Source organism: Alligator sinensis, unplaced genomic scaffold (assembly GCF_000455745.1).
Source record: "Alligator sinensis unplaced genomic scaffold, ASM45574v1 scaffold170_2, whole genome shotgun sequence".
In the NCBI taxonomy this organism is placed as follows: Eukaryota; Metazoa; Chordata; order Crocodylia; family Alligatoridae; genus Alligator; species Alligator sinensis.
In genome coordinates, this window is record NW_005842290.1 from 920,400 (window position 1) to 948,220 (window position 27,821).

Here is a 27,821-nt window from a genome sequence, read left to right on the forward strand (position 1 = left end):
AGAAAGATAACCTTCCTTTTGGCTGGTTCTAGTGAATAGCTCCTCCAAACAGATGTGATTGTATTCATTTTTTGCTAAAATTACCCTTTGCTGTTTTGAAAAGTTACAGAGTAGTGAAATGTTAGTTAACTTATGACTTAGAGGGCTTGGGGAAAAAATAACACAAATGCATAATCCTACTACCGTTATAGAGTCAACACTTCATTGATATGAGGGGTCACTGTTCATAGCAGCTAAAAGGAGAATTCATTCCATTTTACATCACCCCTTGAACTTTGCATCTCAGTGCAATTCTCAACAGCAGGCAAATCCCTGAAAAAGAGGGAACAGTATGAGAAATGTTTATCTGCTTTATTTTAAAATTAAAATAGAGGAATGACAGAGGACTGATAAGGAGAGAGAACCCTTTCCACCTCAGTGTCTATACATATAAAACGGAAGTTACAGTATTCAGCCACCTGTATAGAGTCAGTTGGAAGTTGCATGAAAGGTGAAGTTTAAGTGGACAATACAATAATTATCATTAAGTCACGGATTCATATCCATCTCAGGGTAGCAGTCACATCCGCATGTATGTAATAATCGCTGAGCTATGTGATAGCAACCTCAGTGGCCAGGTTCAGTTCCTGTAACCACTGAACTTAGTTAGCAGGAAGTGATCAATGATATGCGCCATGCTGTGCGTTTTGCCATGGTTACAGTCTGGGTTGTTGCGAAGACCCCCACGGTGGAGGCTGGCTGTGTATGGACCTTGCCCTGTCCGGAACCTATTCAGCAAGGCACACTGATGGTGTGGTAGGTGGGCAAACTGTAGGATCTGTGATGAAGAGCTTGTTTGGTGGTGATGTTGACCTCCATTCCTCACAAACTCCTCTGGGAGGTCAGATCAGTGCTGTCAGCTCATTTCTTAGTAGTGAAATAACCAGATGACCACAACCAACAACTTCTGGAACCCCTGTGAGCACAGTCAGCAGAGACAGGCCAAGGACTGACTGGAAATGGAGATGGACATTGGATCCTCTCACTCCCTAGACATGGACTCCAAGTGGACAGAGGGTGGGATGTTAGCCTACACTGCACTTATTTCATGGTAAAAGGAAGACCTGAAACCTTAAACTAGAATGAAATTCACCCCAAAGTAAAAAGTTAATCTAAATAATCACAATCATCACATATAGCATCACATCAGTTAGGATTTTGGTCCTAATCATGTAAATCACTATAGCCCAAACTACATGTGATATTTCCATCAATTTCAAATAATATCATTTTTGAATCTTTATGCTCATTTGCTCTGCTCTGACATACATGTGCAAAAGCCCCTTCTTTCCTTTCTAACAGAGAATGCTCTACTTAAGCCTTCTGGAAGACTTGGTGATTTTGTTAGGGTAATTATGAGAGCAGTTGCCTCTATGTGACTTGTCTCTTCCATAATGATATCAATGGAAATAAAGGAAGCTTTTAGTGAATCGATAAAGAAAACAGTGCTGTCTTGTTTCCGTACCAGTTAAAAGTAACATACAGAGAGTGTTTACTGAATTTGTGCCTACAAGTCCTCCCTTCTTTTCTCCTTTAGGGTGTGTGATATTGAAGATACTGCCTTTTCTGGGAAGAAGCTGTTTGTCCATTTCATACAGCAGATCATTGTTTGCTCCCCATTAACTAGAGGCTATTTCAATCTAGTACTAAGCACACAGTCATCTCTGATTGTCTAGGATCCTAGACGGAGACAGAGAGATCTCTTCAGGGAGGATAAGAAAAACAAATTGATCAGTAGAAAGGGTAGATCCAAGTTTGCTGGTGTCTAGTAGAACACCACACTTTCATCATCCAAGCAATAGACTCAAGATGTAGTTGTTGCTGGTCTGGCTGATGACTAGTCAACACCATACTGTTGACTACTTCCTGCCGAATGCATCCCATTCCCCAACTTCTCCAGGTGCAAACTCAAATAAAAAGGTGCATTACCTATCTCTATCAAGTGTAGCTAGGTAGTTTGAGTCACACCTATGAAATAGTTGGGTTCCTCCTCTACAGCGGGTTCAAATCCTGGCACAGACAATTTGGCCCTATACCTGCTACATCAGATTGACTGAGATCCATGCACTAAGAGTGAGAAAAGCCCTTCAGCTTAGGCCCTGAATAGAGATTCCTGGACATTTCAAATCCCAGGACATGCTTCATAAGAGCTGGGGTAGGTCCTTTGTTGAAGTTTCTCCTCCCACACAGTCCACGTTAAGCTCTATCCATTGTCCTTGGATGCTTGTAGACATTTGGGATGCCTGCTGCAATTACTAAGCAGCATGTTCCAACAGCCTGGATGTCTTGTGTACTCAGCATCCCCACACTTAAAAATGGTAGTAGGGGCACTTTAACTGCAGCTTATCAACTAAGCTTTAGTTACAGCACCCCTGCTACCATTTTGAAATGCAGGATACTGAATATACGAGACATTGCAGGCGCTTTAATTAGAGTGGTTCCCAAGAGTAGCTTTAATTAAAGCACTTTCCCCCACCCCACCTCCACAGTGCATGTAAAGACGTCCAGAAGGTCTGTGCTGACACTCTCAGAATACATTTTGGGATCTCCTGGGGAAAAAGATATGCCCTAAATACAAAGTAGCTTAATTCCTATTTAGGAGCACCTGCACAGTGCAGAACCCAGCATATACCTATGCTGCCCATTCAGCTCTGAAGCAGAATCTAAACCTCACTTTTTTTTTTTGTAATCTCAGCATGAATGTCCCAGCCCTGAGCCATGGCATGAAAGCGTACATGAGGTCGTTTATGACGAAAGCTGTTACTTCTGACCTTGGAGATGATATATTCCAATTTAGATCTGGAGACAATGCTTCTACTGTTCTCCCAACCCAAATCCTTAGTGGAGTCTCAAACTGCATGTCCTGAATAATTCAATAAACAATCTGTTTGTGGGTTCATTAAACACTGTTGGGAGACGGCCATTATTTTATTTTTTTTTGTTTCTAAGGAGCAATGTTATTGAACGAAGCGATAGGTCAGAGAATTCATTCTGTACCCAAGATGAGCTGAGGTTATTCCACTGTGGAGCTGTTAATACTTATTAACCAGGACTTCCCACTCACTAGAAGCTTCCTTCAGGGGGGTGGGGAGGGACCTCTAATATATCAAGGACTAAGTGGTCAAGCCTCTTAACTTGGATAGATACAGTTTGTATTACAGGTGTTTCTATAGCACTTGCTGTCAGAGCACCCATGTTTCTAGCTTTTATGATAATCTTCACTTCATTGATGGGGAACTGCAAGTGACCAACCCCAGTCACACAGAATAATGGCACAGAAAAGAAATAAGAGCCAGGATTCCTGGTTCTCAGACTCCTGGTGCTGTAATCGTCAAGACCTGGACCTGATCCAAAGCCCGTTCAGGCTGGAGGAAAGACTATTCTTGGCTTCACTGGAATTTGGATTAGACTGCACAACCCCTTTTTTAAATATACACTGGTAAAAGATAGTGTGGAGCCTAAACTACATGACAGCAACTGTTTAAGCTGTACCTTTAACTGGGTATTGTTGACAAACTGAGAACAAGGTAGCATGCAGTTTTCTCTGAAAAAAAAGTTTTTGAAAGGGGCTGGATGTAGCATTTGTACCATGATGTTCCCCAAAAGCAAAAGCAGCAGATTGTTATAGGAAAACCAGAACAAAAACCTCAGCTATGAAGTTCTTAGTGCAGTGGGGACACACATGGTTCAGTGAGCTAAATTCAGCCTATGCAGCCTCTATCTGAGCCAGCATGCTACCAGAGGGCACCAAAAGTTGGTCGCTTTAGCACCATTGAGTATGGCTGGACCCCACAATCCTGCCACCTCCGCCCCCACTAGACCCTGTACATCCTCACCCCTGTTAGACCCTGTGTCCACAGCATTCACAGTAGACCCTGCGCTCCTGCCACTGCACCTCGTACCGCCTCCACTGGACCCCATATCACCTGCGCACCCACCACCACAGGACCATGCACTGCCCTGTCCCTGCTGAATCCTGCACTGCCCATGCTCCCATTGCCATGGGACCCTGCACATCCCCTGATCCAGCTGGATCCTGAGCATCCACTGCCTCTGAACCCCACACTGCTGTTGTGGTGGTCAGTGCAGCAGCACTCATGCCCCTCAAGTTGGATGTGGCCTGGAAGGTGCTCTGCAGTCTGGACTCGGCCAAAGGTCCCAGGTGAGCTTGACACTCCTGTGTTAGTGGACTGGAGATGGTGAAGGAAAATTGCCCCAAATACAAACAAGTGAGGGTGAGTAACAGGGATGAGGAGCACTTTGGAGTATTCACCCACCAAATAATACTGTAGGTCTGGCTCAGTCAATTTCAGATAAGCTGATGCTTCATTCTGTCCACATGTGTTTTCGGTGGGCCTTGCATCAGCTATAGATCTCCTGACATAACAAGATCTACACAAACAAATGATGCCAAGACAACATTTCAATGCTACTGTGAAGGCTACTTCTTCCCCTTAGATCCTTTAGACCCTGCTCAGATCTCTTTGCTCAGCTTGAGTCCGATTCTGATCACACTTTTGATTTCACACATTGATCTAGAAGACTTTTTAAGTTAAAAACACCCTAACCACATGTGTCAAACATGCTCTTGAGAGCCCGCCCAGTCAGAGGTGGACACATAACTTAGATATTCTTGGAAATGTGCCTGCGCAAAGGTTTCTGAAGAATTGCTTACTGTACTGTTGAGGGCTTTGTCTTGCCTAGCATTAAATGAGTTGCAAGAAAATTAGGTGCAACCTTGGGGAACAGTGCACCTACCTAGTTTGCATAAGAGGGGACATATGTCCTAGGAGGGTTTCTGTAGATCAGTGAATACGGAAACCTGCACTACAGCTGCCTGAGTGGAAAGCACAAGACAAAAGTGGAAGAAGTGATGATAAAGCAGAATACCTACCTGAAAGTATTCAAAAAAGCAATTAGGACAGGATAATGGGGATTAGATCCTCATCCAGTGTAGGAGAGAATCCTTAAAGAATTACTGTCTACATCTTCAGCTGGTGGAAAGCAAACTCATTCCATTGACTTGGATGGAAATATGCCAGTTTATACCAGCTGAGTATCCTGACCTGCCTGAGGGAGCTGGAGAAGAAAGAAGAGAGAGGCTAGGAAGGCAAGAATGCGTGGGATGGAGCACAGAACATCTGTTTGTGCAAAGTGAAGAACCCATGTGATGTGGACAGGGGGAGGCAGTCAAGAATCTGCAGTGTGCGCCTCAATGGTTTTGGCCACCCACCCCTGACATTTGTGGATCCAGGTCCAATCTAGTTTTAATGCACCCTGCTCATTCCCAGCTTTGCGTCAGATGCTGTTGTCAGTTACAGCAGTGCTGCTCCCATTGACTCAGGTGCCTCAGGACAGGATTTGGTTCAGTTTTTGCCAGGGTCACTGATACAGGGGCACAAGAAGAAATTAGTGAGAGAAAAGTGAAACCCATAGGGCTGAGCAGGAGTCTTTTAACTCCCCTTCTGTTCTGGGGCTGACTGGAGGCTTTCAGTTCCCCTACATCTGCAAAATTGGGACATTCACTCACTTATCCCATGGGTCTGTTGTGCTCATCTACCATGCTGGGAGATGAAAAGGCTCTAGGTGAAGTACTTTTAATTAGTGCAGCACTCTGTCAGGACACAGAACAAACTCTCTTTCCTGTTTAATGCTAAAAATCCCCCCTTTCTCTGATGATGGATCATAGTATCATAGTGCTTAGGGTCAGAAGGGACCTAAACAGATCATCAGGTCCAACCCCCTTCCCTGATGTATCGGTACATGGGTCAAACCAGTCTTTAATCAGGCAAAATTCCTAGTCAGTTCAACAGAAATTTTGCCCAAGTAAGGACTTCAGGATTTGGCCTTAAGGGATTCACATGTAGGATCCATTTTTTTTCCAATAAGCCATAGCAATAAACTAGATGGAAACAGCCCAGGCTGGGGTGACCATAGCACAAGTTGAGCGGGGCTGAATTGGAAGCCATTGGTACAGACAGATTGTTGTAATGCCATTACCTCCCTGCCTCCCCCTGCTTACTTCATTCCTATCACAGCCCCACTGAGGAAGCAAAGTGAAGACTCTGCAGCATGTTAAGGAGAGACTGCAGGGAAGGGAAGCTGTGCACATGCATGGCTGGCAGGGGGACTACTTTGCTAACCTGTGATTCAGGGCATCTTCAAAGTATTTTCTTTGTGAACAAATGTAAATTAGCCTTTGGAGATCACCTCTTTCTATCCCAGTTCCTCACCAACTGAGGTCCCTTAAGGAATGCAGGTGAGGTCAGGAAAAGTCTTAGGACTTGGCTTTAGGATTTTCCTCAAAATATAACATGGTTGGCATATTCTGAAAGGCCCTTTTAAAGGAGAGCATGGTAACCCCCTGCTCCCACCCCACTCCTAACCGACCAAATTGTCTGGTGCAGTTGTGGTCTGGCAGAACAGAATGCTCCCCCCACACATGGTGGGAGTGGGAAGGGAGACACTCTGCGGCCTCTGAAACCTCAGAGCTGCACTAACTCCCTTGACCACTAAGGCCACCCCCACTCCAGGCCTGCACCTCTTCCAGAAAAGCTTGAGTGGATGGTTAACAAAAAAGGAGCAGCAAGGAATGACCCGGGCTTACCCTGCCCTGCCCAGTGATGCCAGCAAATCCAAGAGCCCCAAACACCACTAGATATGCCAAGTTCTGGATTTTTTTCTTTCTGAATCAGGCAATGACATTTTTAGGGGTTGCACTGGCTGGTGCCAAACCACACTGTTGAGTTTTTTCAGTCTGGGCAATATATTCCTCACACTGCAGCATTCCCTGACTGTTCATATTCATCATTCTCTCTCAACACTTCAGAAACAAACACTGCCTTCAGCAATTCTGTCTGCTGGCCAAGCAAAGTGAGCCCCTATGCATTTGGCATGGTAAAGCCCTCGGATTTATTTAGCAAGGGCTGGGACTGCCGGGAATCCCCGATCCAGCGGGGAATATGCACAGTTCCTGATGGGTGCAATAAGCTCAGCAGACAAGCTAGAAAGTATGTGACCCCCTGCCCCCACCCCCACATCTTTAGTGAAAAGTTAGTGACCAAAAAGGCCCCAGGGAGGACATGAGGGAAAAGCAGGTGTTTGCATGTCTCTTCTGTAACTTAAATCACCATGGAGCTGTAGCATGCTAATTTACACTGGCAAAAGACTCGGTCTGCACCACATGAAAATGCACTAAAGGGAGCACCCGTGAATCAGTGGGATACTGGATTTCTGAATGGAGAGTCTTCTTAGGATTCAAATAGCCCGTCTATAGACTGATCTCTGGTGAAAGAGAGGAATGGGTGGGAAACTGAACACTGAAAGCCAGCTCCACATCAGCAGAGAAGTCAGGAGAATTTATTAATGCATTAGAATTCTTGTTTATATTATATCAATCTGTTCTTTGTTATTTATGCAGTAACATTTAGGAAATTAATATGTTTATCTGCCAAGATACCAGTTTCTTAGACAGATCTTTGCAAAGCTTTTATGTGAAGCACAGAGACTTTATACCTGAACCATTTCAGACTTTATACCTGGAGCTTGGTACCTGAACCTTTATACCACTGATCCATAGTGGATACATGTAGGAAGGTGTGTACCAAGACAGTATACAGGTAAGGCAGAAAAGAAGATGAAAGAATCTGAAGGATGCTTTACTTAAGTCCCTGATCTCTTGCTGTTTAATAAAAAGTAAGAAAAAATTATCCCAGATTAATCCAGAAATCTCTCAAACTAGCATCAATGACCTAAGAAAATGACTCTGAAGAACTGGGAGGAGCAGATTTAACATATCAAATATTTTCAAACCAAGGGGTTTTTTTTAGCTGGCATTATATATAGATTTTGTTTTCTAACAGAACAGAATCTACCCTGTTAAACAGACCATACAGCAAAGTGGGAACCTTCCTAAGTATGACTAATATGAACATCTGTGTTTCCATTAAACATATCATAATTGCTTGATTGTTGATTTCTCTCCTTTTTCAAAATCTTAATCTCTGATCTGGGACCTTATTTTTAGCACCACTTACATGAAATTTGTATCCAGCACTTCAAAATGTCCACAGTAAAACTACAATTCCCTGAAGTGCTGCTGCAAAAACTCCAAACACATCATATATCATCTAGTAAAATACAGAGGCGGTGTTCGGATTAAAGAAAAGTGTTTCTGAGAATGACTGGGCATAATAAAAATGTGCCCAGATAAAAATATACTGTGCTTGATGCTCCGCCCGTTAAACGGAGGCTGCCCTGGCTGAGAGGAAAATGTTACTCTTCACAGCAGAGTAACGTAACTAAACTTCCGTATGATGGAAGATAGGATGGTTCTGGGTAACTTTTCCTTACTAAACCCTTGGTTGAAATGCCTAGTCCTGATTCTGCAGTTCTTGCTCACCCAGCACCTCTTTTGAAGTATTATCACTGGGATTTGGGGGTACGAGAAGAATGCAGGCTCATTCCTCCAAGCTGTTACTGGTTGGTGGCTGAATTGTGTAACATTAATTTGCAAACTCTGACGTTCACATCACCACAATGCCCATGTTGGCCATCGCAGGTGAGAGGCCAACGACTATAAACAAGGATGGATTCTCTCCCACACACAGATGGTTCCTGCAGAGAAGGAACGGAGAAGCATACAGAGCATGAAAGATGTCTACTCTATCACAGGTTCCCCGTTATTTCTGAATGGTCCTGAAGAGCACATGGACATGCCAATATAAAGAAATATTATTTGCCCATTAAAACAAGAACAAAACTGAGGCTGCCATGCTTCTGGGCTGTGAAACTGGCACTCTCCTCCCTTTCTCTTAAAAAATGTAAGCATATTAACAAACACATTTTTAAAATACATTAACTACTTGCAGGTTCCTAACACATCCCGGTAAAACTGTCCGCTCATCATGAAGTGAGCTGGCTGCGTGAAACTACTTTTGGTATGGATGGGTATACTGACTGACTGCAAAGAAACCAGCTTGCTCATCACAGATCCAAGGAAGTACCTGGCATTTTTGACTGACTGCACCTCCATCAGGATTATTTCAATACTCTTTTAGATTAGTTTGAGTTCTGGGCCTGTTCATTTTGACAGCAATCCTTACCTGCTTTGGGTAAAATCATGGAAGACAACTGATTATCTACTTAAAATAATTATACTATTTCTGATCTCTTTTGTGACATTTTTTTTTCATTAAGAGTTATGAACAGTCCTCTACTATACCGAGTGTGTTCTAAAGCAGGGGTAGGCAACGTTTTTTGGCCAGAGGGCTGAAAAACACCGCAATGCCTACCTTGGAAGGTGCCGGAGTGCTGGCATGCCAGAAAAACAAAATGAGGGCAGGGGGCACATGGCAGGATGCCCTGCTTGTGCCTCTAGCCCCCCCACCCAAATTCCCTGCCCCCCAGCCCTGCTGCCCCTTGCCCCCCAGCCCTGCTGCCCATTGCCCCCCAGCCCGGGCTCTGTTGCTGTCAGCAGCTAGCTACCCCAGCTCTGGGTAGCTGCTGGAGCCCGGGCTGCTCCCAGCAGGTCTTGCAGCATCCCAGCTGCCTGCTGGGAGCAGCCCAGGCTCCCAACTGGCAGCAGCTACCCAGAGCCGGGGCCCGCTGCCAGGCTCTGAAGCCCTGGTATCAGCTCTGTACCGGTGTGTGCACCCACGTGTTGGAGGGGCCAGTGGGGGAGGGGCCTGAGACAGCACAGCCTCCGTCTCTCCCCTGCTCCTGGCACGGAGGTGATGCCTTGGGGCAGACAGTGGGGCAGTGCAGCCTGTCCCAAGGTGCACGTGCAGTCACCGTCAGCATGGAGCTGCTGCCAGAGCTGTGGAGCCTGGCACAGCTGTTTGCAGCCTGCCCGCTGCTTGCTGAAGCTGCCCAGAGCCCAGGCTGGCTACAAACAGCTGCACTGGGCTCTGGAGCCCAGTCACCAGCTCTGTGCTGGGAGCTGGGGAAAGATCGGGGCTGCACTGCCTCAGGCCCCTTCCTCACTGGCCGCTCCAATGAGCAGGTACACGCGCCAGTACAGAGCTGATGCTAGGGCTCCAGAGCCCAGCACAGCTGTTTGCAGCCTCCTGGCTGCAGCCAGGCTCTGTCGCTTCCCAGAGCCGGGGCTGGCCGTGGCATGCTGAGCAAAATGGCCTCGCATGCCACGCGACCCCTGTTCTAGACCCAGTAAAACGCAGCACAAAGTCTGCTGTACCACAATTCAAAGTCATTGAAGAAAATCAAAACTTTCAGGAGTTTTTTCCCCAGATAGGCCACTAAAGCTAAATATATTATACCTGATCCTCATCTTATACTAGTTTTACTGGAGTTACACTAGTAAGTCCACTGATTTAACTGAAGGTTTTTCCTGATTTACAGTGCTGAAACTGAAAACTTTGTCATTAGCTGTTAAGACTAGATGCAACAAACATGCTTCACCTTCTAAGAATATCAACAAACGTGTACTTGCATGTTGTAGGAAAAAAAATGCTCATTTCTCAGACCAGCTCCAAATTTGGAACATAAATACACTTGACTGTTGTATAGCACTGTTTTCTATCAAGTGTTTAAATCTGGAAAGCATGGCTCTGATTAACGACCAGGCAGCACACCAATTACAGTGAATTTTCGTATAACTGCCTGGCAAAAAAGTTACAGGAGTGTTTGACATTCATTAAAACTCTTCCTTAGCATCCCAGCAATTAGCTACTTCCCTACTCTACACCTGAGGATTGCGCAACCCGCAAAAGATTAACAACATGTCAACTGCAACAGCTCAAGGATAAACATTTTCTAAAAGAAGCAGATTTATCAATATTCAGTCAAGTGTGGCTCTTCCTGACTGCCTGGTGGAACAAAGCAGCAGTTTTATGCAGCTCAGTAGATTTGCCTAGATTCATAACATGCTTTTGCTTCTTTACATTTGAATCCATTTGGTAAAAACTGGTATTCACTTTGGGAGGGGGGGGAAAAAAAACAACAATCGGATCGAATCAGACAGGTTCCATATAAACTGGGGGGTCTAACCCTGGTCCTGTCAAAGTCAAAAGCAAAGCTGGTTACTAATGAGCAAATGGTCAAGAGAAGTAAGCAGCGTTTCTTTGGGCAGGATCCAAAGACAATAAGAAAGTCTACAACATATTGCTCAGCTCCTCTAAATCAGTTCATCTTGTTTGCTCTTTTCTAATTACATACACAGGGAGGATATTTACTACTATGCAAAGGGATTGTAGTAGGAATTCCACAACAGGAGAAAAAATATGTACCACTGAAGTCAAGGGCAAGGTTTCCACTGACTTTCCTGTGCGGAGGCCCAAGATACCAGCATAAATCCCTACTGCCCCAGTTCAGCAAGGACAATCCAGGCTTTTTTTTTTTTTTTAAAACTTAGTGTTTTCCCCAAATACCTTCTTGACATAGATCTCAATCTAAACCTGATTTAAAAGGTGCTGGGATTAATTTTGCTCTTAGCTACACAAATGCAACTACACTGACTTCACCAGTATAAAGTAAGTGTAGAACTTTACCCACAGGCCCTATTTTTCTCCTCAAAGGTCCCCATTTCAAAAACACTGACAAGGCTGCAAAATACACTTCAGTTGGCAAAAACCAATGTCACTGCATGTCCTGGAAGCCTTTACGAGTAAACATTTTGACCCAAATTTGCAGATGAGACAGCACTATACACAAACACTTCATCCACTTTCCCTTCCATCTGCATGTGGAAACCCCAGGTACATGCCTGAAACTGAGGTTCTGCATATGGGAGGACTGGCTTTGCAAGTAGAAATGCAGTGTACGTGCATGCACAGATTTTCTTTATATGCCAGCAGGTCTCGAATTACTGAGCATTCACAGATGTAACTGCTCTTGTACTAAAATCCAACCCCAAAATTTTCTGGCACAGTGTTATGGCTACTCAGAGTTCAGGTCTCCTCGTGCTACTTACTGCTGCTCCTTTTGGTACTGGAGACCAAAATCCACAAAAGGTATCATGATTTCATAAACATTAGGGCTGGAAGGGACCTCATAAGATCATCAGGTCTAGCCACCTGCCCAAGGGGCAGGAAGTCAGCTAGGGTCAAAGGATCCCAGCAAGATAAACGTCAAAATGTTTCCCCAATTCCAAAGCCCAAGTACACTGTCTCACAGGTCATGCAATAATGACGGGGAAGAGAATGCTGCAGTACCTTCGCAGTCAAAACCTTAGGTCCACGAGCCTTGTTCTACTAATGGTGTCAGAGTGCTGTGCTTTGTCTCTGAGAAGCAGATTTGCCACAAAGAAGAAGGTTCAAACAACAGCTCTAGATTGAAAGGCTGGGTAATCCTCAGGTTTGGAGAGATCACTGGGTCTTCACAGACTACAAGAAACATGATCCTAATGAATCAATCAAATCACTGTAAAACCTTCCAAATCCACATGAATATTTTTGCTTTCTTTATTTTGCTGTCTTTTTCCTACTAAGCATATTAAAAAGGAGAATTTTTGTGGTGTTCAATATGAAAAATTCACCAATCAAATGTAGACAGTGGCGTAACTAGGGGAAATATAGGTTGAAGATGAGGAGGAACTTTCTGATGAAGGGTGATCAAGTACTGAAACAGGCTTCCTAAATAAATTATGGAATCTTCATCCTTGGAAATTTTCAAGAGCAGGTTGGACAGACTTGGCTCGGATGGTCTAGTCTGGGATGATCTTGCCTTGATCAGCGGGTCTCACTGATGATGATGACGACGATATCATGAGGTCCCTTCTAGCCCTCTCCTACGATGTTATGATCCTAAGTCCTCCCCAGACCTAGACCCTGTTTCATAATTTTGCTCCAACTCTATGGCCCAGATAAAAATACAACTGATCACAGCAATCAAATGGTACCCGTTCATGTGTTTGTAGCCACTGGTTTGGTGCTCAGGGCTGACAAAAACTAATGAGATAACTTGCTTCTACCTGCATCCATAATTCATTATAGAAAATGTTTCAAATACCCAAGAGATATTTATCAAGTTGAGGCTCTTTAAGAATAAAAATAAATACAGTAGTTCTCGTTGAACGCTAACTGAAACCACACTGATGGCTTTTTTTTTTTTTCCTGATGAGTCATAGAGGTCTTTTCTAAAAGTTGCTGGAGCACATAACTTGTGACATTAGCAATTTGACAGAATCATTCCAAAGAAGTATGGGATTGGGTTTCAGCAGAAGTGAAATTTTCCAGTAGGAAGAGATGCAGTACTTGCTCCTCTACAAATCATTATGGCAATGAATGCTCTATTATGCGGGTGTCCCACAGTTCCTCTGATCAGCAAGACACTGCCAAGTTGTGTCGATCAAAACTTAAAAACAAACTAAGCTCAGGTTAACAGAAAAGGACAATGTGTGCTGCAGTAAGAACATCAGCTGAAGGGTAGAAACAGACACCAAGAGAATTTAATATTAAAAGAGGGTGGATGTTCACCCCAGAACTCTTCTCCAGCCATGCTGCATTTACTATTTCCAAACAATGCCTAATGTTTTTTTATATCCAATATTCATCCTGGGTGCAAAGGTATGAACATAAAAATGTACTTTTATTCTACAGCTCAAAATGAAAATCTGGCTGCATGATTCCACCACAAAAATCAAACAGAAAGACAGGTTTTTTCTTATGAGAGAAAAAAAAAAAGAAGATTTAGAAGACAAATAAGCAGAGAATACAATAAAATAGCCATGGCTAGAAATGAAGGATAAAGACAGCCATAAGAAAATTTGTCCAGGGGATTTTGGAGAAAATATACATTACTAATATAGGTGAATGTATAATTCACAGCTAGTATTATATTTAATTTTAAGCTCTTACTCTTTTAATGAATAGCCTACAAATGGATTGCAGTCTTCTCAGATATATTCATTATTAGAATACAATGAAACATCTTTCCATACATTCCTGCTCTTAAATGATCCTGAAAATTCTGATTCTGAACTGTGCTGTTTATTTGCAATAGTAAGGCAAATGACACAGTATTGTTTCCATCTCCCACATTGGGTGACTGTACAACCTCTTCTGGCCAAAATATGAAATTTGCTTTGCATAACGTTTGGGTAGCTCACACATTTGATGAGATGGGCACTATGCAAATCCCTTTAAAAGCCTAGTCCTCACAGAGGTCTGTTTGCCACATTCAAGATCCTACTCCCAGTGAAGTTAACAGGATTTTTGCTACCTACTTGAACAGGAGCTGATCACGCCCTTGGAATACTTTCAAGAGATGCCATATCACACAGGTCTTAGGTATCAGTTTCCTGTCAGAACTTGAATGTTTCAGGCAGTTAAGTGCATTGCTCTTAAATGAACAGCAAGCGTCTTTTTAAGTGGCTCATAAACCTTAGAGTCGCCAAACATTTTGGTGGATTTTTCTTTTATGTTGTTTCAGTTTTGCTCTGTATAATTTATTACCCATTCTCTTCATAAAGGTACATATGTGTTTTCTCCATGTCCAGCATGAGTCAAATACAGCACCATATCAGCTTAAAGAGCATTCTTTTTCTTAGGCCACGAATGAAGAAACTGTATTGGACCCATCTAATTCAGAAGGCAGAATTGTTGCATCATAACGCTATAAAACAAAACATATGTGCTCTGAAAGAATATAACTACAGTTTATTGAAAAAAAAAATCTACTCTGGTAGAGCCATCCTGCATTCTCCTCAGATGTGGAATGCGAGAACATGAGCTAAAGGAATGCTAACAACTTTCTCTGGAAGAAAAGAGCAGGCAGCCTGGGAGTACAAAGTGCATGGTAAAGCAGCCCACTATTTTGTGAAACAGCATGAATTCATAGGCAAGGGTGACCCTCTAAAACAGCCAGAACCTTGCCCCAGCACAGAAACAACAGTATACATTTCCTAGGAAATGAACACAACTTACACACCATGCTGCAGTGCTTCGTGAAGGACTCACCCTGGTCACGTTCTTCCAGGGAAGGTGAGGAAGGGGGAAGAAAAATAAGGCAGTACCTTCGCTGCAGTTAAAAAAAAAAAAACCTTGTCAAGTTCTGCCCTCTCGTACCTTTTGGGATGTACAATGGACTATGCCAAGCATAGAGCACACTCTTTACTCATAAAATAACCCTATATTTTGGCTCATTGCTATCACAATTTTATTTTCTTTCCATTGTTTTGCACAACCCTGCTAGAAACTTGAACATGAAAACATCTTTCCCAGCCAAACCTGTCAGTTGTATTATTTGGCAACCTTGATTTTTTTAAATAGCATTTGAAATCAATATGGCTGTTTGTTCCCTAGGATTTATTTTCCTGGCATTAATGACAGAAGCACAGATTGGATATAGAGCCTGTATATTACCTGCCCTCATGGAACCAATGAGGGGGCACACTGTATTTTTAAGGTGGATCATTTATAAGCATTAGCTTTTGTTTCTGAAACATACTATTTAAATATTTCATATTACACTGGATCAGATTTGGTCTCATGAAATGCAGCCCATATATGATGGTGACCCTCTGGCTGAGGGCTAGTCCTACCTAGTCCTGTCAAAATGGTCCAAAAATTGCTTACTTCAGCATGATCTCTGGTGGGTGATTTAACACTACAGTGGGCAATATACCCCTATGAATCTATGAGGGCCAGGCCCCAAGCTATCCAATAAGAGCTCAAGTCACATGGAACATAATTCTTCCCTCCAAGTCTCACTGGGGGATGTTTTCTTGAGCCTTTGAGAGGGGGATTTCTGCTGGTTTTTAAGAAGTCTGAAATGACTGCTGGAAATTTCACTGGCTTTGTCTATAGGAATATAATATAACCCTAGTTTCAAACTTGAGATTGCATCCTAGGAATAAACCAGCCTCAAACTGCTCGGTGTTTGACAGAAAAGACCTTGTGGCTCGAGGATTACCAATGACAGAAAGCTTAATATGCTTCAGACCACAGCACTCTGAAGCATGGACTGTTATTCAACATTTATAAGTCTGGGCAGCCCAACAAGCAGAGGACAGTCTCTATTTCAGATATATAGAATGATATAGCTCATCTCCTCACTCCCTTATCATATGGCCTGCATCAGCCTATGGCTTAAAAAAAAAAAATCAGCTTTGGTGTTCAGAGAGGCATGTATGCTGGTAAATTTTCCAAACCATAGTAACTGTCAGGTGATAATGGAGGGCAGCTGTAAGTCCTAAGAACTAAACCAAGACTGACTGCAGGATGGTAGCTTGCATGTTCATAAAATGCTAGTTCCAGTCCATAATACTGAGCCAATCACAGGATCAGAACCATGTCCGCATGAGCACTGGTAAAATGCACAACTGGTATAGAAGTGATTGGCACTCTCAGTATCTGCACAACACATACTCCAAGTATAGAGAAATATACTGGAAGTTAGTAAAAGGATCCTGGGGGGAGGGGGGGGAATAAAAGCACTGAGCTTGAACAGAGTTCTGACTCTAGCATGATTTTAATGACTTACTGACCAATAGACTGAATCTGGCTGCTGTCATGGAGCAGGGTGTGCAGGCACTGAGTCCATTCCCAAACCAGTTACGCTTTCATGCCAGTATGCACATGGCTTAAAGAAAATAAAACACTTTTTGTATAGCTTTTCTAGGGTGTTTATCCCTGCAGTCTCAGAGTATTTCATAAACACCAGCATAGCGAGTGCCCCCATGGTCTTGAAAAGTAGAGACTTATCCCTACTTTACAGATCGGGAACTATGGCAACAGAAATGATATTCCCAAGATCACACAGAAAGGCAGTAGCAGGGCTCAAGAGATGGCACACGTCTCCAGCATCTTGCTTCAGCGCTTGCCACAGGACCATCACCTCTCAGTAACACCTTGCTGGGATTTATTCACTACCAAGTAAGTTCATAGAAATATACCAGGGGCTGAAAGATTCACCCAACATCCACTTTGCTGGGCAAAAAGTACTTGTCATATGGCCTTCTATTCCCTGACAGTGCTAAGCTCCTTGCAATTAAAAGAACACCCTTTATTGATGATAATACTCTCTTTTAAATTCCAGTGTTTCTCAACCAGGGTGCCACGGCAGGTTGCAATACAATGCCATCACTGTTAGGTGCGCGAACGTGATTTATAAGACAAACCCAGAGACTTCAAATAGGAGTCCAGTGTTAAAAACATTCTGCCCTGTTGCGATCTTTCTGACTTCACTGTAATAGAAAAACTGCTCTATTAAGTTTCTTTAATCAAAAAAGGAGTGAAAGCTAAGAACTGGCATTATCCAAATGATGCCTTTAGTCTAATAAGGGATGCCTGGAGTCTAGCAAGGCTGAGAGCCACTGCTTCCCATGCTCAGAAACAGAGTGACCCTGCCAATGTTTGTCCAACAAGTTCTTAAAAACCTCCAACAAAGGAGAATCCACCACTTCCATAAGGAGCTTGGTTTAGTAATTCCTTCCAGTCCACCTCCAGTCCACAAAGGGTTAAATGCTCCTACCTGGCTGCACTCTGTACCACCAGGGAAGGTGGCTGGGATCTCCAGGCTCTCCCTCCCCCCTCCTCACTTCTGCTTCCTATCCTTGCTCCTGGTGCCAGGCAGCAGGAGGGGGCTGGATGGAGAGTGGGGATGTGGGGAAGGACTCTGGGAGGGGGCACTCATGGAGTTTGCAACCTGGAGGTCTGTGGCATGAGATGTGCCCTCCCTCCCCCCCACTGTTGGACAGCCTGCCATACATTAACCTGAGTTCTTCTTGTCCTTCCCCACTACAACATGGAAAACAATTGATCAACTTTTGATGCAAGAACCATCTTTTATGTACTGGAAGACAGGTATCATAATCTCCCTCATTCCTCTTTTTTACATAAACCCCAATGCCTTTGATCTAGGTTATATTTCCTTAGCCTCTTACTTTCTTGCCCTTCTGTGGCATCTTTCCACTTTGCCTACATCTTTATTAGAGCAGGATGTCAAAACTGGAAACAGTCCTCCAGCTGGCCCAGAATAAGGTCTGCTCTTCTGCAGCAACATCCCACAGCTGACTCAGTTTTACCTCCTTTCTCTCCTGTGCTGTTTTCAACATCCATTCTCTCTTCAGCTTCTCTCCCTTAACCCTTCTAGCCCTTCCTCTCTCTTTCTCTGCATTACAATGCTCTGCCTCTTTTCATTGGTTTACTTCTGTCCTACTTTTCTCTCCCTACACTTACCCCTTTTCTCTTCTAAGGTAGCCCTTCAGTCACTCCTATCCCAGGCTCTCTCCTTCTACCATGCTCTCTTTGGGGCCTTCCACAAACAGCTTCAGGGTCTCGGAGGGTGCTGCTGGAAGCTTTCCTAACCCATAGATTTGTACAACGGGCCAGATTCTATTCCCTTTCAGTGACAGCACAGGCATACCAACAGGAGCACCAAGCCTGTTGCAAATCCATGAGGAACCCACTGGCACTGCAACTCTCAACAGGTATATCTGCTTAAAAGATTCTTTATTAAGTGTGAGGGCTGTAAACCCTTTTTGAAAGCAATGCTTAGATGCTGTAGAAGCTAACAGAACTCACCCGGAAACCTACTCATCGAGGATGAATGAATTTTTCATGCCCTGGACAGATTAATTAAGGAATAATCCCAGAATATACAGTGCGGCTCATCTCTAAAAGGCAATTAAAATGTAGCAAGTGCTATCCTTCTTTGTTGATGGGAACAGGAGAGGTATATTATTTTATGGATAAAGCTTCAGGAAATCAAAACCTGCAGAGCAACATTCTAGCACAAGAAAAACTGCCCTAGGCACCAAGAGCATTGTCCCCACTTCACCCAGTGGCAGACTTTTATTTCCTAAGTTTTACTGAAACAGCATCCAAAAGAAACAGGTAACATCCGGACCCTGATTATCACTATCAGTCTCAACCTGACCCCATCTTGGGTCCATACAGTTTCTTTCCGACTGCAAGCATGTATGAAAAACAAGAGTGGATGCACAAAACTCTGCACACACAAGTACTGCCCAGGGCCCTTAAAAAAATTTAAAAAATAAAAATCAATCCATCCCTTGGTATCATTTAAATTTCAAATACATTCCAATACTAAAATCTATCAAGTATACCCAATTTAAAATCTATCGGAACCTACAAAGTAAATATCATAGAGTCTTTCATCAGTCCAATGGGACCGCCCTGCATATTTATACCCAGCATCGGTGTTGATCTAGTAAAGGATCACCTTGAGAGGCTGGACACCTTCAAGTCAGCTGGTCCTGACAGATTACACCCTAGGGTACTCAAGGAGCTGGCAGGTGTCATAGCCCAACCACTGGTAAAATATTCGAAAATTTGTGGCGCTCACATGAAGTACCTGAAGACTGGAAGACAGCCAGTGTGGTACCCATCTTCAAGAAAGCGCAGAAAGTAGATCCCAGGAATTACAGGCCAATCAGCTGGACCTCAATCCCTGGTAAGATTCTCGAGAAAATTGTCAAGGAGACCCTTCTGGATAAGCTGGCTGAGGGCAACATCCTGAGGAATAGCCAGCATGGGTTTGTTGTGGGTAGGTCTTGCCTGACCAATCTCATCTCCTTCTATGGCCAGGTGACGTATCACCTGGACAAGGGAGAAGAGATTGAAGTCATATACCTGGATTTAAAAAAAAGCCTTTGATCTGGTGTCCCATGACCTCCTCATGAAAAAATTGGACAACTGTGGCCTCGGCTACACCAGCCTGATGGCTGGAAAATTGGCTTTGAGGTCGGACCCAGAGAGTAGTGATCAATGGCAGCAAGTTATTATGACACTCCGTGACCAGTGGCATCCCCCAAGGCTCTGTCCTTGGACCGGTACTCTGCAACATCTTTATCAATGATGTGGACATTGGTGTCAGAAGCGCACTGGCTAAATTCGCTAATGACACTAAACTTTGGGGCATAGCGTCCACGTCTGAGGACAGGCTAGTGATCCAGGCTGACTTGGATAAGCTTAGTAAGTGGGCGGACACAAAGATGATGGCATTCAATACCGATAAATGCAATGTACTCCACCTTGGGGGAAAAAAACCCCACAGCATACTTATAGGCTCGCCAGTGCTACGCTTGCTAGCACCACTGCTGAAAGAGATTTGGGGGTCATGACTGACCACATGATAAACATGAGCCACCAATGTGATGTTGCAGCTGGTAAGGCAAACAAAACCCTGGCTTGCATCCACGGATGCTTCTCAAGTAAGTCTTAGGATGTCATCCTCCCACTGTACTCGGCCTTGGTGAGGCTGCAGCTGGAGTACTACAGCCAGCTCTGGTCTCCGCAATTCAAGAAGGGTGACGAGAAGTTTGAGAGAGTCCAGAGAAGAGCCATGTGTATGATCAGAGGGCAAGAGAAAGGCCTTATGAAGACAGGCTGAGAGCCATGGGACTCTTCAGTCTGGAAAAGCACAGGCTCAGGGGGGACTTGGTGGCTGCCTACAAGTACACAAGGGCTGTTCATCAGGATCTGGGAGAACATCTGTTCACCAGAGCGCTCCAAGGAAAAACAAGGACCAACGTCATAAACTCCTACAAGACCATTTTAGGCTGGACATAAGAAAAAAGTGTCTTTTCTGTCTGAGACCCCAGGACCTGGAACAGACTCCCTCCAGATGTGGTGCAGACACCTACTCTGAACTCATTCAAGAAACACTTGGATGCTTATCTTGCTGGGGTCATTTGACCCTAGCCGACTTCCTGCCCCTGGGGCAGGGGGCTGGACTCGATGATCTTTGAGGTCCCTTCCAGCCCTAAGGTCTATGAAATCTGGTGCATTTGACAACTTCATAGATTTCCCCTGGCTCTTTCTACAGTATCACAAACTCCTTAATGATATTGTAGACTAGCTGACAGGCTCCATCTAGTCCATTGGTAGAGGAAGATAGATACTTGTTAAAGAGAATGGACTTATTGCTGTAACATGTACCTGTTATAATAAGACATCACAATGCACTAGATGGCATTGGTGTACAGGTTTCTGCTACATGGACAATAAAAACACGCAGAAGTGTTAGGGCTTGTCTAGACAGGGACATTACATCCGATCAGTATGCTCGCTGTAAACGCTGTGAATTAACTACATCAAACTGAAGCGCGCGCACACTGCTTTGTTATGCCGGCTTAAGGTACTTTCCTTGTTTATCACTGCATCCCCACAGCTCCCTGCTTGTTTGAATGACTTGCTCGGTATTCTGGGCAGAGAGCCCATGGTATGAGGTTCCACTGCTCAGCTCTATGTTCAAGGATTTTTCTTATGGGGTATTGTGGGATGCCTGCCAAAACCTGCAAGAGTTCTGGGAGCTGGAATCAAACTAACAAACTCCCATGATTCCTCATTTGGCGTCTGACAACTTATCCACATTTTGGCAGTGCCATTTTGACCTGCTGTCAGGCTGCATCAAGGACGTTCCCCTGTGCACAATGGTGAAGGTAAACATTAGTACAAACCAGAAGATGCATAAGCATTGACAGTCATGCTGCTGGAGAGAGCTAGTTCGTCAGCATTATGGTTACAGGTCAGGGAGGACAAGGAGCATGATGCGGAGTAGCTTTACCCTGTGGAACATCATTTCTGATCTTGGTTAATAAGCAGGAGGGTGATGTAGAACTAGGAACACTCACAGGGACTGTAGAGCTTCACCATACAGAAGGCAGCTTCTTGGAGATCTGTGCTGAGCCTGAGTCCAAAGCTGCAGGAGAACGCTACCTATGCAGGAGTTCACTTTAGCATGGAGAAGTGAGACTGCTACCCACAAGAAGCTCACCATACTTAATGAGGGCTAGTCAACAAGCACCAGCCAGTTTGGTATTGGCAGATCAACTCTTGGGGCTGTTGTTATGGAGGTCTGTGATCCTATTATGACAACACTAAAATCCTGCATCAGTAAGTTTGACAATGCTTAAGAGGTTGATGGCTTTGTAGAGACAGGGTCCCAAAATGCGCAGGGACGAATAGATACGCCAACCACAAGGAAATCCAATACACTGCCTCCCCCCTCACTCCCCTAAGTCAGCAGCACTGCTCCAAGCAGAGGCAAGGGCAGAGTGGCATGGTACACTGGGTAAGCGGGCAGCAGTGCCTGCTTGGCATATCAAGCTGCTCCACCTCCCCTCTCGACTATGTGCCCACATTTCCAGGACACTCATTTTCTCACTGGCCAGCTGGAACAGGCTTCTGAAATCCAGTACTGTCCCAGCTAATCTGGGATGTATGGTCACCTTACCAGTAGAACTGAATCCCTAGAGCTTAAGCCAAAGGCTTTATCAACAGAAAGGGGTATTTCACCCTGGTGATCAAAATGGAAGGTGGTTCTCCTGAATTATTAGGGGTAGTGCAGAAAGGTTCCCGATGCCAGGGTATTCATGCCCGATTGCAAGAATAAGCAGTGGAATTTTGTTCCTTGGGCCACAATGGACATTAAATTCAACTTCTAATGGAATCAGGACTTCTTAAGTCATTGAGAGACCCAACTTATCTTCTGCATATGAAACCCTTCACTGTACATCTTAACAAGAGAAAGGAGGGAGTTAACTAAGTAGCTTCAGAATGACAGTGGAGCATGCATGGTGGAAGACTGAAGTGGAAGTGAGGGGGCCTCAAGGAAACACTGGACATATTTCCACATGAGGCACCTTGGTGCAATAACTGTTCGCTGTATCTGGACATCTTGCTTAAAGCAAGGGAGAGACCCTACAGTTTATGTGCAAGTGGGGAGGGAGGGGAAGAGAAGATGAAAGATGACACACATTTTCTGTGTTCACGCATTACAGACAGCCAAAATGGTGCCTTGAAAGAATGTCCTAAAAAGGGTCAAGGACACAAGGTTAGGTTGGCGCAGGGTGATGACTGAGGGTAGTTGTATAGTCACAGAAGAGGACTGAAAAGTGCGCGCTTATTCTCTTAGTAACCGTTTTGTTAGTGGTCCCTTAATACTGCTTTTCAGAGAGTTGTACCAAAAGAGCTGTTGACTTTATTGATAACATAATTAACAAACAGCACTGCTGAATTAAACAAACAAACAACCAAACCAGGATATCCTGCAAATTGTGCAGGACTGTGAAAGGCTTGGGGAACCAAGTATCCACAAAGTACTAGAAGCAAAACACTGGAAGTTGCTGTTCTCCAGCGTGGGTATGTTGCTGGGGAATGGACCGAAATTCAGTTAATTGATAGGCCACAGTCAAATGCTAGACTGGAAGGGAGAGACCCTAAAGTTTGAGTGGAAGGGTGTGGAAGTATCCTGTGATTGATACGGTAGCACAAGGGGCTCCATCAGTTGTTTACCATAGTAGCATCTGCCTTGCACCACTTTCAAGGACGTGTGTTCCCTTTCCGAGGCCTAGCTCTCCATTTCAAGACTTTGAGACTACTCCAGAAAACCATTCCTCCATACTCCTCCCCCTGTGAGATTTTTGTTGCTATTCAGTCACTAATTCTTTGATCATTTTGTTGCTTCTTTTATTTTTTGTTTGTTTTATCTTTTGAGGTTGCCAGTAGACAATAAGGCCCTTTTATGCATGGACCTTGGTGTTACAGGTGCCAAGGGAAATCAGCAAAAGTACAAGTTCTACCTGTCCCACTCTTCAAGCAAACAATGACAGTGTTGCTTTCCCATATTCCCTGCCCCACTACCAATTTAGCATGGAGCTAGCATCTTCTCTTCAAGATGGTAAAATAATTTTCCATCATTTCCTTCACCTGGGTCCCCTCCAAAATTACTGGAGATGGAATATTTTTTGATGGGTGGACGTATGGAGTGGAGGTGACATCCATGGAGATTGTTGAGCAGGTGAGGAATGGCAAGGGAAAATGGACTGGCTACATCCCCATGAGTAGGAACATGCACTTTGCAACATCACAAAGGCTTTTGAGGTGCCACAAAATGCATACGGTGCATGTGAACAGGCTCTCTGCACAGCATAGTTGTTCAGAGGCAAAATTAGATACCTATGCACCACTATAAACCGGAGCCTGGTCAGGCTCCACATGCCTGGTTCACCACTGCTGCAGCCCCAGAAGGTCCCTGGGAAAGGCTGCTGGGGCTAGCCCAGGTGCTGGCCCAGCCTCTCCTACCCATTCAGAGTGCGTGTGCATTCCCTAGGGACAGCTAGCAGTGACACAACTATGTGCTGCTGCTAGCCATCCCTGGGGAAACGCATGTGCACGCTCACGGGGATGCACCCACTGATTGCAAAGAACATCTGGTATGAACTTGGCATCTAAACAGTTTCTACTGTCAAGGTTATATAGTGTACCATCAGGATGACAGCTTTCATTCTGTACTTGTGCAATTAGAATACATTTAAGCGCAGTAGGCATTTAAAGGCCTCTGGACTAATCTGATACCTCCTTCCAGAGTGGTCCTTTCAGAGGCAGTGTCCAGAGCAGTGGAGAGCACACAAGTATACAGATGGGGATAGATCCAGGTGAGATGCCATATACTGTAGAGTCTCAGAGGAAAGACTGCCAGCATAACAGAGATGCATTCACACATTTCCAAGGAGGATGATTCACTATGGCTTAAGATACCAAGTAATGCAGTAAAAAAGGGAGGGGGGTGGTATGTGTAGATGCAAGGTCCTGTAAGGTAAACTAAATGTGGCTATTCTGATTAAATGTCACCCTGTATACAAGCACTGAATTTGAACTGCAGTTGTGAGAGCTGTTGCATTTATCCCAAGGTACACATTAAGTACTTGATACTTAGGCCATCCAGATAAGGAGCATTAAACCAGTTACCCTGTTCACTGCACTTGGTAAGACTATGAGGATTAGTCTACTTTCATTTTCTACTTGTCAAAGTTAGCACATGCCTAGTATTACAGGTGTTTGAGGGCCTCTCAATTCATGTGATACCCGCTAAGAGGGCTCCTTACAGGGTTAAGGTAAGAAGGGAGTGGACAGCCAGGACAAGTTTGTTACAGGGGAATATGCCAGGCCTTGCTATTACACAACTTCAGAAGTGCCTTTTTATTGCTTCAGGGACTGCTGTCCAAGACTTCCAAAGACAATCTAAAAAGTATCTATGTAAGTGGTTTCTGTATCTAGCAATAGACAGCTCTGACCCCATCATTCTGAACTATGTGCAGCTCCTACTTGTATTGTTTTTCACTCACACTGGTCCCAAGCCAGAAGTCCTCAGGAAAATTCATTATTCACCTCGTGTAGAGTTCAACTCCGAACATCAGGCTCAAGCACAGAAATACCTCTTAAAAGTAGTGCAACTTACTGAAAACCAAAAAAGAAGCAGGCAGCAGAACACTGGTACTGTCAGCAACAGATTCAGCCCTAGGGTGTTTGACCTTGTTACCGGAGGCATCTAGGTGGCATTGCAATAGCAAAGGACTGCTGCGGTGCTGTTGTGAACTTGCTCTACGCCTGCCTGTCTAAGCAACGGAAGCAGCACACACTCCCACTGCTTTGACAAAGCCTGGTCTTCTAATGGTTAGGGCATGTTTCAACATGTTGCCATTGGATCTACCTGCTCCTAGGGACCCTTGCAATAAACACATTTCTATACATTCAACAGCACACTCTTCTTCCCCCACCCCCGCTATGGTCTCCCTTTGGAGCACCCATCTTCTCCGAATCACCCCCAGGCCACTGCTCACAAGGCTCCTCTTTTAAAGGCACCTTTGTGTTCTTCTGTTCCAACTGCATCTTAACATTCAGACTTCACTGAAATCAATTCAGATTTTCAAGACAAATGTTACCCAACCTAGCCCATTCACTAATAGCATCATTCAGCTTCTAGGGATTTTCAAGGATTAAGAATTATTATTTGTTTAGACTGTGGTAGCCCCTCACCACCTCTGGCCATGTACTATGGGGACAGTGTAGGGGATGCAGGGGACAGTGCTCTGCTCTTTCACCCAGCTCTGCCTTCCACGTGCTCCTCTTAGTGCTCTGGCTCCTCTTAGTGCTCAGGGTGCTCGCTGACTTGTTTCTCCCACGTGCAACTCCCCATTTCAGTTCAAAAAAGCATTCAATTTACAAGCAGGTAAAACAGCTCCACAAGCCAGGTCCTTGCTTCTTCTTTCCCAGGTCCTCGTTCTTGCTCTGGGATGCTCTCCCACCTCCTGCAGCCCGTCTCTCTGTGCCACTGCACAGGGCAATGGCACCTCTGTGGGCAGGAATGAACAACTCCTAACAACTCCCCTGCTTTAGTGTGTGTCAATACGCTACCCAAAGCATGCAGGGTCTTGTCTTTTTAAATCCTTTAAGGCAATACAGATTATGGATCCCCATTCTCCAGGACATGTAGAACAGCTAAAAGAATGTGTCTAAGAGATAAAGCCTCCCTCTCCGCAGCATCCAGCCTGGGCACGGAGAGGGGAAACTCTCTCCTCCACAGCATCTCGGTTCCCCAAGAACAATGGCCAGTAGGCAGATCAGTGCATTCACTTGCTTGCCCTACCTCCTTTCCAAGTGAGCAGGGAGCCCTCACAGCAGAACTTAGATCAGGAGTAGATGCAGGCGATGCGTGTTGCCAACAAGGGCTCCCAAACTCCCCCTTCTCCTCCCAGCACCAGCCTGGCTGCGCCAGAGCCCCAGCACCTGTGGAGAATGGGGCAGTATTTGCACACACTGTGGCTGCCTTTCAAATGCAAATGTCTTGGCAATTTCCATTCATTTAAAAAAATACCAAATGGGCTTAATCTATGCTGCAGAGTAACTGGAAGATTCATTCATTTATTTCAAGGAGCCCTAATTGTTCTATAAAACAGAAACAAAGAAAGAAAGGAAAAGAGAAGATATGCAAAGCAAGCTCACTTTGGCTTCTGCAGTGGCAGGACTGGCTCCTCTCATCACATCACCCACAATCATCACTTCTCACTTTCCAGGGACAAATCAAAACTGTCAGACTTGCCTGCTGTGCAAAGGCAAGCCAGGCCTTGCAGGCCAGAAACAATACATGCCCCATGCTCGTGTGAGAAGCCTCTCCTGTTGAAGCAGGACAAAGATGGTATTGAACCCAGCACCTAAAAACAGCTTTACCGGTTTGGCCCGTATCTACAGGGAATAAAATCCCTACGGCTGGCCTGATAACTTGTACGGGAAGCTCCAAAGCAAAGCACACCGATACATCTGGACGCCCCAAAACGTGAGGTTTACAATGGAAACTCTGACAGACCTAAGAAAAGCAATTAAACAGCCACGGAAGCACAAACAGGTGCCTCTGCAATGCCCAGCACAGGAGCCAGCCAAAACCCAAGGCTAAATGACAAACTGCTGAAGAAGGGACGAACAGAGGAGAGGAAACCCCCCCCCCCCCCCCAACAAAACCAAGTCAAACCAGGACGGGGATTGCGGCAGAACAATAGTGGGGGGAAAGAGGTGACATTTTTCAGACCTAGCATCATTAAGCAGGGGGGGGGAGTGCCATGAGAAGCCAGCGAGGTGGCAGCAAGGAGCCCTGGCAGAAGGGGGAGGGAGCTCTCAGGCATGGGCGACCGGTGCCTCCCAACTCCAGGGGCCCCTGAAAGTTTCCTAAATTTCATTTCCCAGCCGGTCTCATAAAAGATATCATTTTTGGAACCACGGGTAATAGTTTTTTGTTTGTTTGTGCGTACGTCTGATAGATTTCATAGACATTCGGGCTGGAAGGGAAGACCATCAAGTCAGGATGTCAAAGGGCAGGAAGTCAGCGAGAGGCAAGACCAGGTTCAGGTAGGAGCTCGCCCAGCCACACGCGACCGACCCCCGCAGCCCCCCGGGCCGGGCCGGGCCGGGCTCCACTCACCGAAGTACTCCTTCTTCATGTGCATCTCCAGCTCCTTCTCCAGCTCCAGCGTCAGCGCCTCCAGCCGCCGCTCGGCCCGGCCCGGGGCGCGCGGCCCGGACTGC

The 27,821-nt window shown here is 44.9% G+C and overlaps 1 protein-coding gene across 1 annotated transcript in view; it reads right to left on the reverse strand.

The window, feature by feature from the left end:
• WTIP (WT1 interacting protein) overlaps window positions 1-27,801 on the reverse strand; it is a 114,513-nt gene extending 86,712 nt beyond the window's left edge. The window contains exon 1 of the mRNA XM_006028114.3: window positions 27,718-27,801. Within this exon, the coding sequence (XP_006028176.1) occupies window positions 27,718-27,742 (25 nt within the window). The 5' untranslated portion in view covers window positions 27,743-27,801. The remainder of the gene's footprint in view (window positions 1-27,717) is intronic.
• Window positions 27,802-27,821: the final 20 nt, after the last annotated feature.